General features: G+C 36.4%; 1 protein-coding gene across 1 annotated transcript in view; it reads left to right on the top strand.

Moving 5' to 3' along the window:
• ahi1 (Abelson helper integration site 1) overlaps positions 1-13,348 on the top strand; it is an 86,021-nt gene that overhangs the window by 57,467 nt on the left and 15,206 nt on the right. Inside the window, exons 22-25 of the mRNA XM_066700086.1 lie at positions 9,863-9,921; positions 11,345-11,413; positions 12,715-12,877; positions 12,991-13,073. Coding sequence (XP_066556183.1) covers positions 9,863-9,921; positions 11,345-11,413; positions 12,715-12,877; positions 12,991-13,073 — 374 coding nt within the window. The remainder of the gene's footprint in view (positions 1-9,862; positions 9,922-11,344; positions 11,414-12,714; positions 12,878-12,990; positions 13,074-13,348) is intronic.

The following is a 13,348-nucleotide window of genomic DNA, read 5'->3' on the forward strand; positions in this document are numbered from 1 at the left end:
ATCTTGACACCAACCAGTCGAGTTTACCTCACACCTAAAAAGACCTGTTTTACTGTGGTTTCCACTGAATTGTAGAACCAGTTTTATTTCTCATGTTCACATGTCACGCACTACAATGTGCTTATTAATAGGATTTTGTGCGAGACTCAACATGTCCAGACTTCACGTGTTATATCTGCAGGCCTACATATGAAAGACAAGTTCCCACCTTTCTTGACTCATTGCAGATTATTTCTAATGTGATGTCATCATTTATATTGTACTACCTTTAGTATCAGTCTTCATAGTTTCAGTATTATTGCTCCTTTTTCTGATGTTTAGAATACGTATATAATGGTCATTAGTATTAGACATGCATATATATTACTAATAAGTTACTCCAGTCCTGTATATTCACAATCACTGTGTGGCTTTTTGTATGAGGATGAGAGAGTTTACATAGGGAGTTATTTTTCAAAGGCTATAGAAAGTCTTACAACCCCTTGAACGTTTGTCAATGTCAATGCCTCAGAGTTTCATGCATTTAAATGATTTTTTTTTACAAACCATACTCCACAATGTTAAGGAGGGAAATTAGTTTTTATTATGAAAGAGATATATATATATATATATATATATATATATATATATATATATATATATATATATACACTCACCTAAAGGATTATTAGGAACACCTGTTCAATTTCTCATTAATGCAATTATCTAACCAACCAATCACATGGCAGTTGCTTCAATGCATTTAGGGGTGTGGTCCTGGTCAAGACAATCTCCTGAACTCCAAACTGAATGTCTGAATGGGAAAGAAAGGTGATTTAAGCAATTTTGAGCGTGGCATGGTTGTTGGTGCCAGACGGGCCGGTCTGAGTATTTCACAATCTGCTCAGTTACTGGGATTTTCACGCACAACCATTTCTAGGGTTTACAAAGAATGGTGTGAAAAGGGAAAAACATCCAGTATGCGGCAGTCCTGTGGGCGAAAATGCCTTGTTGATGCTAGAGGTCAGAGGAGAATGGGCCGACTGAGTCAAGCTGATAGAAGAGCAACTTTGACTGAAATAACCACTCGTTACAACCGAGGTATGCAGCAAAGCATTTGTGAAGCCACAACACGTACAACCTTGAAGCGGATGGGCTACAACAGCAGAAGACCCCACCGGGTACCACTCATCTCCACTACAAATAGGAAAAAGAGGCTACAATTTGCACAAGCTCACCAAAATTGGACAGTTGAAGACTGGAAAAATGTTGCCTGGTCTGATGAGTCTCGATTTCTGTTGAGACATTCAGATGGTAGAGTCAGAATTTGGCGTAAACAGAATGAGAACATGGATCCATCATGCCTTGTTACCACTGTGCAGGCTGGTGGTGGTGGTGTAATGGTGTGGGGGATGTTTTCTTGGCACACTTTAGGCCCCTTAGTGCCAATTGGGCATCGTTTAAATGCCACGGCCTACCTGAGCATTGTTTCTGACCATGTCCATCCCTTTATGACCACCATGTACCCATCCTCTGATGGCTACTTCCAGCAGGATAATGCACCATGTCACAAAGGTCGAATCATTTCAAATTGGTTTCTTGAACATGACAATGAGTTCACTGTACTAAACTGGCCCCCACAGTCACCAGATCTCAACCCAATAGAGCATCTTTGGGATGTGGTGGAACGGGAGCTTCGTGCCCTGGATGTGCATCCCACAAATCTCCATCAACTGCAAGATGCTATCCTATCAATGCTTTCAGCACCTTGTTGAATCAATGCCACGTAGAATTAAGGCAATTCTGAAGGCGAAAGGGGGTCAAACACAGTATTAGTATGGTGTTCCTAATAATCTTTTAGGTGAGTGTGTATATATATATATATATATATATATATATATATATATATATATATTAAAAATACAAAACTGAAATATCATAATCATAATGTTTGGGCATTCTTCTAAACAAAACTGTTCAAGGTCTGTCAAGTTCCTTCCACTGAGAAACATCCCAATAACATGGTGCTGCCACCACCATGCTTCACAGTAGGGATGTTTTTTTTCTGGTGATGCACTGTGTTGGGTTTGTGCCGAATGTAACGCTTTCCATGTAGGCTGAAAGCTTCCATTTTAGTTTCATCAGACCACAAAACATTTTGTCACATGGCTATAGAATCTCCTTGGTGTTGCCATTGGCCTTTTGGTAGCCTCTCTGATCAGTCTCCTCTCTGTCATCCAGTTAGGAGGGATGGCCTGATCTAGGCAGGGTCTTGGTGGTTACCATACTCCTTCCACTTATTAATAATCATCTAGACCATACTCCAAGGGATATTCAAGGCCTTTGATTTTTCAACTTTCTAGATTATTTTTTTCAGTTGGAAGTTGTGGGGTAGGATGTGTAGATGCAAAAAATATGATCTATTTTACTGCACTTTTGTAATTTTTTAATTGTATTTTGTAATAATTCTTAATTTGAAAATTGTATTACTGCACTTTTGTAATAAAATGTCACCCTGGATTAGGGCATCTGCCAAGAAAAATAAATACATAATAATAATTTTATTTCCAGGCTATAAGGCAACAAAAGGTGAATATTTTGAAAGGGGGTGTAGACTTTCTAAAACCAGAAATTTCTAATATTAAATTCTAAATTTGTCAATATAGGCTGATTTGAAATTCTTACAGGTACTGACTTATGTTGCATAGCTGAAATCATCCCTGCAGTCTCAATGTCTAGAAAACTTTCAAAGCTTTTCGAACAGATAGCTATCTTCAGATAAACTTATTGAAAATGCCCATTGCATTTCTCTTAAATGTACCTACATTCTATTCTGCTGCATTTTTTAATAACTTAGCATTCACAGTTACTTTAAACAGTTACTGTCATAACACCTGCTGGGGTCCATGGACATACATGGCAATGACAGGTTATTAGGGTAAAAAGAAGCACCCTGGTCTAATAAAATTATGTAAATTTATAAATGTGCATGCCTAAGAGAATGAGTGAAACCAAACTAATAGAGAGGATGAGTGAAGTTTGTTCTACCAGAAACACATCTTAGTAAGGTAATGACTAGCAATGCCCTATATCGGATAACTTTATCTGCTTGTCTGTTTAATTGTCTAGCTCTGGGACTATTCCTAGTGTTCCCAGGATTCAAGACTTTTTCCAAAGGAATCTCAGATACGTCTGGACTAGCGATTCCTTTGACTTCAGGAAAAGACACATCTGCCTGGCCTTGCCCCTTCACTCAGATGTATAGTATTCTTCTTTCTGTCTTGATGAATGTCCATTTAGTATAACATGAGCTTTACAACTAAATCAAACTTCATCTTTGGGTGCTTTGTCTTTTTTGTACTTCGATGCTTGTAGGTGACTGAAAGAATGTTTCAATACAGTTACAATTCACAATCAGTGCATCTTTTCATATTCATTCATAGAAAGTCAAATACGTACCTACAAAAAAGAGGACCCCAGTTTTAAACTAAGTGTGTGTGTGTGGTATGACAGTACTTTTTTTATTTTTTTCAAAAATGTTGCATCAGCCTTGCCCTTCATTAGAGTGTTTCTAATCATTGTTTTGTAAAGTAATCAAAAGCATCTCATCTGTAAGTTTTATTTAACTTTATCAGTTTCGTGTTTCAATCCTTGGAATCGATTTGACTCTCCTGATAAACATTGCAAATGCAGTGCTTAAAGCAGACTTGGCAATGAAGCAGTGGTCACCGTTGTGGCAGGTTATTCTCAGAGAAATTGAGATGAGATGCAAACTTTCCAGAAGACGTTTTGGTTATCAGAAACTCAAGCTTTTACCTCAAGTGACTATGAGTGAAATGTGTAAAAACCTTTTGCTTGTTCTTAATTTTTAGGTTTTAGTCAGCACATCAATGTTCTGTGATTTCAGTCAGCAGTGTAAGGCACTGATCACTGCTGATGACAAATACAAGTTAAAGACTAAGGTACTGGCCAGAAATTTGCTTAACCTCAATACTTTTTGCATTGCAAATGAAGTAGGCTCAGCCAGAGAATTGGTGAGCTGCAGCTTAGGCTGAAAGAATGGCCCCTTTTTATCACCCCCACCCAGCACTGTATTAATACTTAAACCATTGCAGCTTACGCTTTTACTGGAGACAAAGGATTAAAGTAGGTGCAAACATTGTCAACAGCATTAACTCCCACATGCAGAAAGCACACTGCTGTAACACAACCTCAGTCATTTAATTTGTGTCCTAATGAAAAACTATGCTTTGTAATTTACTTTTTCAGTTTTGTTTTATGTATTTAGCTTATTTAGACCTGAAATATTCACTGTTCTTCCTTCCAGGAAGGAACATACATTTTTCCCAGTTAAGTAATAATTCCTCTGTTGATGAACTGGTTTCTGAATTTGAAGGAGGCTGTTGCACACGCCTCGCCATAGAGCAGTTCACTCCTTTGCTGCTGCCTCCTCTTCTCCAAATGAAAAAAAAATATATTTTATCAATGGTTGGTTTCCTGTTGAGCAATCACAATGAACTTTCCAAACAAGTTCTTCTTTTCAACAGCATTACTGCATTCAGTACTCAAAATCTCTTGTGTCGTTCATTTTATAACATGTTCAAATGCACATGCATGTATGGAAGAAATCAGGTAGGCGCCCCTTGTCAAATTCATTTCCTCGCCTCCTATTGCCTTCCACATCTGGGGCAATGCAAAACGCTGTGTGAAGCGATTCGAATTGCGCTGAAAACAAAATGTGGTAATTCCCCTAAATTGTCAGATACTGATTGGCACATATAAGGCTTGATCAGATTTTCAGAGCCATGGTAGATGGTTGTTTTCAAAATCAGTTGAAGGACTAGTTTTGTATATACCGGTAGTCATGTTTCTAGGGATTGGTTATTTTATAAGTGCTTTTTATCTTATCTGCACTGATTTGACCTATGTGTTGTGCACCAGGTTGTAAGAAAGATATCGGTATGATTTTATGGCTTGGTTACCTGTTACCCCCCTAGTGTGCATTAGACAGTAGAAGTTAACCATTTTGAAATAGTGTGGCACTTTTGTTTGTCATTACTAAAAGGCTAATGTCAGGGCTGCCCAGGCTAGAATACACAGAGGACAAATACATTACAATCAGCAATCTCCTCACCTTTTTAATAATGCTTTGCAAAATAAGTATGCTGTAATATGAGCAAATGTTTTTTTCTTCGATGGGTTTGATTAATAACTATGTTTCATTTTTAACTTGTGCGTATACCTCCCACCTATTTAGTTGTGTTTTTGGTATTTTTTTATATATTCCAATTACACTAACTAAAATAAGTGGAAATGACTACCTCATGATTAATGATACTGTTTCTGTGTCCTTGTCTATATAGTTTTAATAATATAGTTATTACATTAATTGAATGTAAACACACAATTGTTTCTCAAAGTTTTTCTCGTTATTGAAGTATTTGCACTTTTCTTAGAAGCACTCTTTGTTCAACCTCAGATTAAATCATTGTGTTAAGAAACACTCCTTGATATTGTTTAAAACCTTACAGTAAAACGATTATATTCAAGACAAGACAAGGGGCCTGCTTTCCCATAGTTTGTGAATTATTTTCTCATGAGTAAGATCAGCATTTTGAATTCAGTTTCTTATACTTTTAAGTTTTTCAAATTTAGATAATTTGTGGGGACTTTTTGCAACCATCTTGTGTGAGAAATTAAGCTGTAAGAATGTTACAGTAACTCTGATAGGCACACGTACTAACGTTACTCAATAGGAAATCTTTACCAGTCTTGGAAAATCAGGCACATAATGAGAGAATTGTATACTTGGCAAACATTTAAAATGTCGGAAATCACAGTGGAAACAAAAACCATAAGAAATGCATTGTAATCTTTATCTCCGAATATAGTCCCGTGAGTAATAAATTCAGTTTTTTCGGCCAAATGGGAAACACCTCTCAAGCTAGAGAGAGCTGAAGAGTGGAGTTTCTTATTGCTTCCATTTCTTATTAGAACTAGACTAGATGTATTAAAATTAAGAGCTCCAGTTCAGCAAACTGAAACCAAAAGTAAAACACAAACAAACAACCTTAGACATGGGAAATTAAAAGAATAGCACTGTTGTTGCAGAATAATCCAGCCTTTTTTTTTTTTTTTCTAAAGCAACGAGTCTCAGATAACCAAGTATAAAGTAGCACTAGGTAAGAAATTAAAAATGTTAGAACACAGATACTACACTGGACAGATAAAAAAACATATTCAATGGATTGTATCATTTGTTTCCATCAGGGGGAAAATAGTCTGGAGCTTTGTTTCCTTAATTTCTAAATATTTTTAACTGGATATTTAGATTATGTGAGTATAGTTATGATTGGTTTTCACTTTACAAGAGGCATGAAGGCAGTATTGACAATGGGTGTGTTTCTAACATTCTCAGTTCGGTTAGTTTGCTTTAAAACAATCTATAAATGTACTGAGTGTTTACACTTGCCTTGGGTACGAATGTGCTGAGTTTGTTTGGAAATGGATTAGGGTTAATTTGTGTGGTTCACTTCCGGTGGTGTTTCATTTTTCTCAAGAGAGTCCAGTACATTGTCTGGTCAAGTGTGTTAAAATGTGGGTGCTTAATAGTTACAGTAGCAACCGCTTTTTCTTAGCACGTCTCTTATCTTGAAGTCATTTTGGCACATCTTTTTCACGTTAATCCTGCACTGGTCCAATCCTGGCAACACAACCAACTGAGTATGTTATTATGAAAGGCTGTGATTTACCTGATGAAATAGTTTTTGATATTTGAGCAGTGTGTACAGTCCAAATGGTGCGAACAGGATTCTCAGGCATGGTTTCAAATGCCTATCCCGCATGCCACCAATGTAGGGTGTACATACGTGAAACCACACTGTTTTGTTTTTTCCATCATACTGCAATAGAGAGGAGGAACATGCCCGGGAACACTGCAGGTAGGGACTTTGCTACATGAAGTCACTGGAGCATTGAGGGTCAATCCATCACATCATCAATAATCTCTAGCAGTTGGCAGATCAGCATGGGCAACAGCCTCCTGGATATTTATATAGGATGGGGTTTCCTTATGTTTATCAGTTTATCATGTTAGGGCACATGTATAGCAGAGAAATCTGAGATCTGTGAAAGTGAACAACAACATTGTGGTGACAGTACCATGCTGGGATGCCTTTATTTTTGGCCATATGGGCCTAAATCTGCAAAAAGTAATTGGTGTAATTGGTTTGTTACCAATTTGTGCATTTTGTAAATCAAGACACAAGAAAGCTTCTGATTACTCCTGATGATCATCATCCCACTCATGTAAACATGATGAAATGGGGACCCAGTCTTTTGTGCAGCATAAAGACAGTTGCAATGTTAATGAGGTTATTCTGTAAGTAGTTTTTCATGTCCAGCTCATTCTATGTACCAGAAATCGTAGATCGAAAAATATGCCGTGTCGTCACCAGAGTGCTAACTCTGGAGCTGCTCTGCTGGAAGCCAATGTTGAAAATCATTAAAACAACACATTTTATGAATGTTTGATGGCCCCATCACCTTATTTTTCTGAAAGATCCATTGGTTGTAGTCATAAAAAGTTTTTCACCACCCAGAACTATTATTTTACGTGATTATTTTATTCCAGGCACTGCCGTGTCATCTACAGCAGAGTGTGAACTGCACACACGTGTTCTCCAATTATATTATGTTACTATAATGTTTCTGGCACAGTTCACAAATTCCTCAACAGTCTGTACAATAGTAGAACACATTAATCTATATTAAATGTAAAATGTTATTTTGTAAATTATATGTTTTTGCTTGATCTTGTATAATATAATAAGTAGTATGTTTTCAAATGTAAGCAGTTATTGGTGCTGATGTTCCTTATGAAGGTGTATACTTATTAATAATATTTAATAATATTCTCTTTAAAATTATAATTGTTACATAGTAAATATTTGCAAAGAGCTATGATCAAATTTATATTCATATTCCAATACATACTCATGTGTTTACTTTAAGCACAAGATGCTCTGTGGTTTATTACACAAAGAATATGGTAGTATATATATATTTCTGAAAATAAACCTTTTTGCCTACATTTTCCAAATGTATATATTTTTTATTTATTAGCCGATTCCCTTATCCAGTGTGACATAGTTTACACAAGAAACATTTTAAAGTATTACAAAAGTTTAATAAGGGAGAAGGGAGACAGGAGGCTAATTCTGAAGAGAAGTCGGGTCGAGGGTTGTTTTTTTGAGAAGTACAATCGCCGAAGCGTGTTTGAAAGCAGAGGGGAAACAGCCGGAGAGGAGGGAGGTGTTGAGGAGGGAGGAGATGAAGGGGGAGGAGCAGGTCCAGTGTGGAGGGCATCAAAGGGGGCACAAGCACAAGCAGTGGGTTTGTAGCCTTGAAGCAGAAGAACTCCAAGTCAGAGAGATGTGAAAAAGTAGTATCTCATAGATGTATCTCATGGCTCTAACTTCAGTCAGAGGAAGTATTTAAAGAAGGCTAAATAAGTATTTACGTATTTGAACAAAATAACCAATTAATTTTTTTATTGTTGACATATTTGACTCTTTCAAACTCGGATATCAATATCAGAAACAAAGGAATTGCATCACCTTCCTATCCAAACATGATACACCAGGGTGGAGCCGCATACATGCTAATGAAGGCAGTGTTATTTTAGCACTTCAGTTTCATAATTGAATCAGATAAAGCATTACAAGTAGTTTTAACATATTCCACCCTTTGCCATTAAGATTACAATAAGATGTGTGAATGTATTAATGGCATGTAAGAGAGCAACATGTATTGTGTTAACATTTGACAGTTTCAAAAAAAGAGGTGTGTGTGTGTGTATGTGTATATATATTTATATATATATATATATATATATATATATATATATATATATATATATATATATATATATATATATGAGAAGAATATGTTAACATCAAAAGAGTTCCTATTTTTAGGCCCACTAACTACAGTGTTAGAGGGAAACAAGTACTGTGTGTTACTATCCACACATACCTTTCATTGCAAGTTTTGTGGTCAAGATATACTTCTGTTTTTAACATAGTCTCACTGTGTCACTAGCCTACATTGGCAGCCTTAAAAATCCTATGCTATGGTTCATCTCAGATGCCGGAGGGGTGGGGTTAGTGTTACATTTACAATGGAAATTGTTATTTGTGCTTAACAGTTATGGGTAGTTAGGTTAATACTGTAACAGAGAACCCTTGTACAAGAAATATACATTATCTAGAAAACTTGAATTCATAGTCATGTTCGTATTATTACAGACTCTACTAAACAAGTGTTCAAAAATCTTAGTTTGACATTTTATTCTTTAAAATATAAGGTAAATTATATTTGGCTGTAGTATAGTGTTAAAGACACAGTAAGGTATTGAAATGCAAAGAGATCACGGTGAAATTACTTATTTACTGTAGTAAATTTCATAAGGGAAGCCAAGTGTACTGTGGAAAAATAAAACAACAACGAACTCTGTTGTTTTATTTGTATTTATCTATTGTGCTTAACCCTCCCCTGGAATATTAAGGTCAGTCTAATTAAAAAATAGTTCTCAATCTGTTGCTTACAGCTTTTGCTCGGCCTTTAAACGAGGCTAAAACAGGCTGGGTCACTTAGCAACAAATCTTAGCCAAACACTCACGCCAGTTGAGGAATTTCAATACATGTTACAATGTTCAGCATCAGTAAAGACAAAGATGGTCCTCTTATGGTTTTTACTAGTATTCGAACATGTGGAGGTTTGCTTTACTTTCATTAACTTTAAATGGGTGATTTCTACACACTAAACTTTTAGATAATTTTAATTATAAGTATATTTTTCTTCCTCTCTTTTTTTCCCCAGGAGGTTTCAGCCCTGTAGGACAACGCTTCAGTCGTGCCCCTTCTCTTAAACTACAAACGGTAAGGAATTTTAATTAGTGGAATATTGGAAACAGACAAACCTGTGTAAGGTGCGAATACATTTGATTACCACTATATATGTGTCTACTGTATATCTTACACAAATGATTTAAAACCATGCAAAGTATTGATGGGCCTTGTTTTCTTTCTTGTAGTACTGAGTCTAAAGGAGTGCCATATTGATTCACCACTTGTTTTTAAAGATTCTCCACACAGCTTCAGGGGATGTACAGTGCAGGTTATCTGCTTGAATCATTCACATTTATAAAGTGGTAAAAGCTATATTGGATGTAAATACTAAAATTATATATACTTTCTTGTCTCAGATGTATAAAAAAAAAATGAAATGGCCTGAAAAACAGCTGGCACATGTTATGAGGGATCCTCAGCACACCCCTTAAAAAAAACTAAACAAAAACAAATACAAACCAGCAATAACTAAAAACCCACTAGTCACTCATTTTAAACAGCAGTCTGTAATCAATTGTTGCTTTATTTTCTTTGGAAGGACATTTAATAATACTGTATTTGTTTATTTGTGATTGCTATTTCATAGAGTTCTTTATATATACAGATGTCATACATAGTCTTTGTTTATACCCATACAATACAAGGTACTTTCCCTTTCACTTCACTTCCTCCCTCTCCTAGTTGCTTGCTTTGATCTTCTGAGTGACACTGAGTGAAATGTTTCAGAGTTAAAGAAACTGTGTTTCTATGTATTAAACAATGTAAACAATAAAAATATATAGACAGGAATCCTTTTACTCATGACTTAATGCCATTGTAGAGGGCAACAGGTTTCATTCCAGTCATTCTAATTAGGTACTTAATTGACACACTTAAGATTCTTCTGAAGCTAATGATTGAAACGATGCACCTAAATGTACCCAGTTAATGCTATAGCAATTAAGTAATTGATAGAAGACACTGTGGCCCTCAAGATGAGTTTGCCATCCCTGCATTAATGGAGCCTGTGTTCCAGCAGGAATCTAAAATTGCTTTGAGTTTAAACTAAAATTGATAAGAGATTCAGTATTAAAGTGTATGTCATGGGGATGGGGGGGAGATATTAAAACCTGAGATTATATTTAGCTGGGTGTGCTTATCTGATTTATAGTTTGTTTGATATTTTTAGGTTTATATACTGTCGTGTAGTAGGACCCTGTAATAGGCTTAGTAATTTATTGAGCCTTGCTTAAAAATAAATGTCTTGGTACTACAGAAATTAGTTATTTTTGAAAACTCACCTTGAAACTAAGTTTATTTTCACAGGCACTACCAACCCAAACTACAGGGGTGTTAGGGTGTTCGAATCTCTTTGCACGCTACTGTATATGACCGCTATAGAGATCTTACAATGCCACTTTCTGTAGTACTTTGCATAATGTTTACAAGGGTCCCTTTTTCATTTTTTACATAGAGTTTTGGTGATCCTTCAGCTTCAGTTCTTACCGTACAGGCCGATTCCTTTGTGCCAGTCCAGCATACAGTAAGTTTTTTTTAATTGTTTGGTTTTTAATGAATGCTTTATATGCGTGCTTAATGTTTCCATATGGAGACTCAGCTCTTACTTTAGTAGCCTAAGCTGTTCTTAAGATATGTTTAATTCATATTAAAATATTTAATTAAGTCTTTGATTTAAAGATACAGTACATAGACATAAAAATTTAAGTAAATCTGTGTTTATAAGTGTTTATAAGCGTTGTACAGAGTTTGGTAATTTACTTGTACTTGCAGGGATTTTTTCAAAACTTTGAAACAGTGACTCAGATTTTCCATCACTGGTGACAGAATTTGTCACATGGGCGTTTAAACAAATGTCAATAACAAATCAACATAAAGTGAAAATGACAGACTAGCTTATTGGAGGGATTTTCAAACTGGTCCTGGAGTACCCTCTGCCCTGCTGGTTTTGTTCCAACCTAGCTCTTAATTATTTAATTGAATGGTATATTGCTTTGTTAGGTCAATTAAGGATTCAGTTAAGCAATTAAGACCTCAGTTGGAACAAAAACCAGCAGGGCAGGGGGTACTCCAGGACCGGTTTGAAAACCCCTGTTTGCTATTGCCTGTTGCCTATTGCTATATCTGTGCTGATAGCTTGATATATTATGTTCATGTTCTAATCTCGTCAACACATTATAGAGCCTTATAGTATGAACTCTATGTGAGATAGATTGTTGTGCTGTTGTTTCTATATCACTGGCAATTACTCTGTTATATTTGTTAATTAACAGTTTAATATCAGTCACTGGCAACTTCCAATTGGCAATCAAGTGTTGTATTTTGTAATTTATTTTGTTGTATGTTTGTGTGTGTGTGTGTGTTTTTAAGTTGTAAAAATAATTATCTAAACTCAAAAATATCCTCCAGCATATGTGACAATGTTTGTAAAGGGTTAACCGTGCTGTTAGATTGACAACAAAAGCATGTGGTCCAGGAGGTGGTGTCAGAATTCTAAGAATGTATGTGCTTAGAGCTTTTTAATCTTACTTTCCAAAATGTAATCATTTAATGAAGGCCAGCAGCTGCCTGAAAACTAATCTTAGTGCAATGCTAGGCTCTTTCTTTTTTTTAACTATTTCTACAGTGCCACAAGTTCTTTATCTCACTACTCCTGCTGTGTTCCCACCACCTTGAATCCCTTTCAAAAAACCTTAGCCAGCCTCAGCTCTCACCAGAAGAGCAGCTTTGGTTTCTGCTGCTTTACTGCAGGAGGAAGTGAATGTTAAGGGTTTCTCTCTGTGGCACAGGTCTGATAAAGCTGTGGTGCGCTTATCTCTCCCATAGGTTGTGTCCCTCTATGACTACACAGCAAATCGATCAGATGAGTTAACCATACACCGTGGTGACATTATCCAAGTGTTGTACAAAGATAATGAGAACTGGTGGTTTGGCTGCCTGGCAAATGGACAACAAGGCTACTTCCCAGCTAATTATGTGGCCGATGAAAGTAAGTACTTTTGGGGGGGTGGGCTGGGGGGGAGTGGGTTTTACGCTTAGTGAGAACTGCTGATGCTGACGCAGTGGTTTTGCACTCAAACAACATCTGTGCTGCTATTTCAGGGGGTTTTGAAGAGGAGCTGTCCCACACAGAGTCCAATGACCAGACAAATGAAACAGCTGAGCAATCTCCGACCCCAGCAAAGGTAAAGACTGGAAACAAAACGGCTTTCACTGGCATGTTTAACTGACGGTTTGGATGTGGAAGTTATGATTGGCACATCGCATGACCAGGATTCCAATTAAATGCAAATCATTCATTTCGTGGCTAGTTAAGTTAACTTGCAAAAGTGGTTAACAATTAAGTGTGGATGAGGAGGCAGAGAAATATAAGTATACTCCAGAGCAGTTAGAAATCGGTTCTTGACTGACTGATTTTTTTCAAGTTTATTTTCTGCAGAATCTTCACAAGGCCTTGTCC

Source organism: Amia ocellicauda, chromosome 1, assembly GCF_036373705.1.
Source record: "Amia ocellicauda isolate fAmiCal2 chromosome 1, fAmiCal2.hap1, whole genome shotgun sequence".
In the NCBI taxonomy this organism is placed as follows: domain Eukaryota; kingdom Metazoa; phylum Chordata; class Actinopteri; order Amiiformes; family Amiidae; genus Amia; species Amia ocellicauda.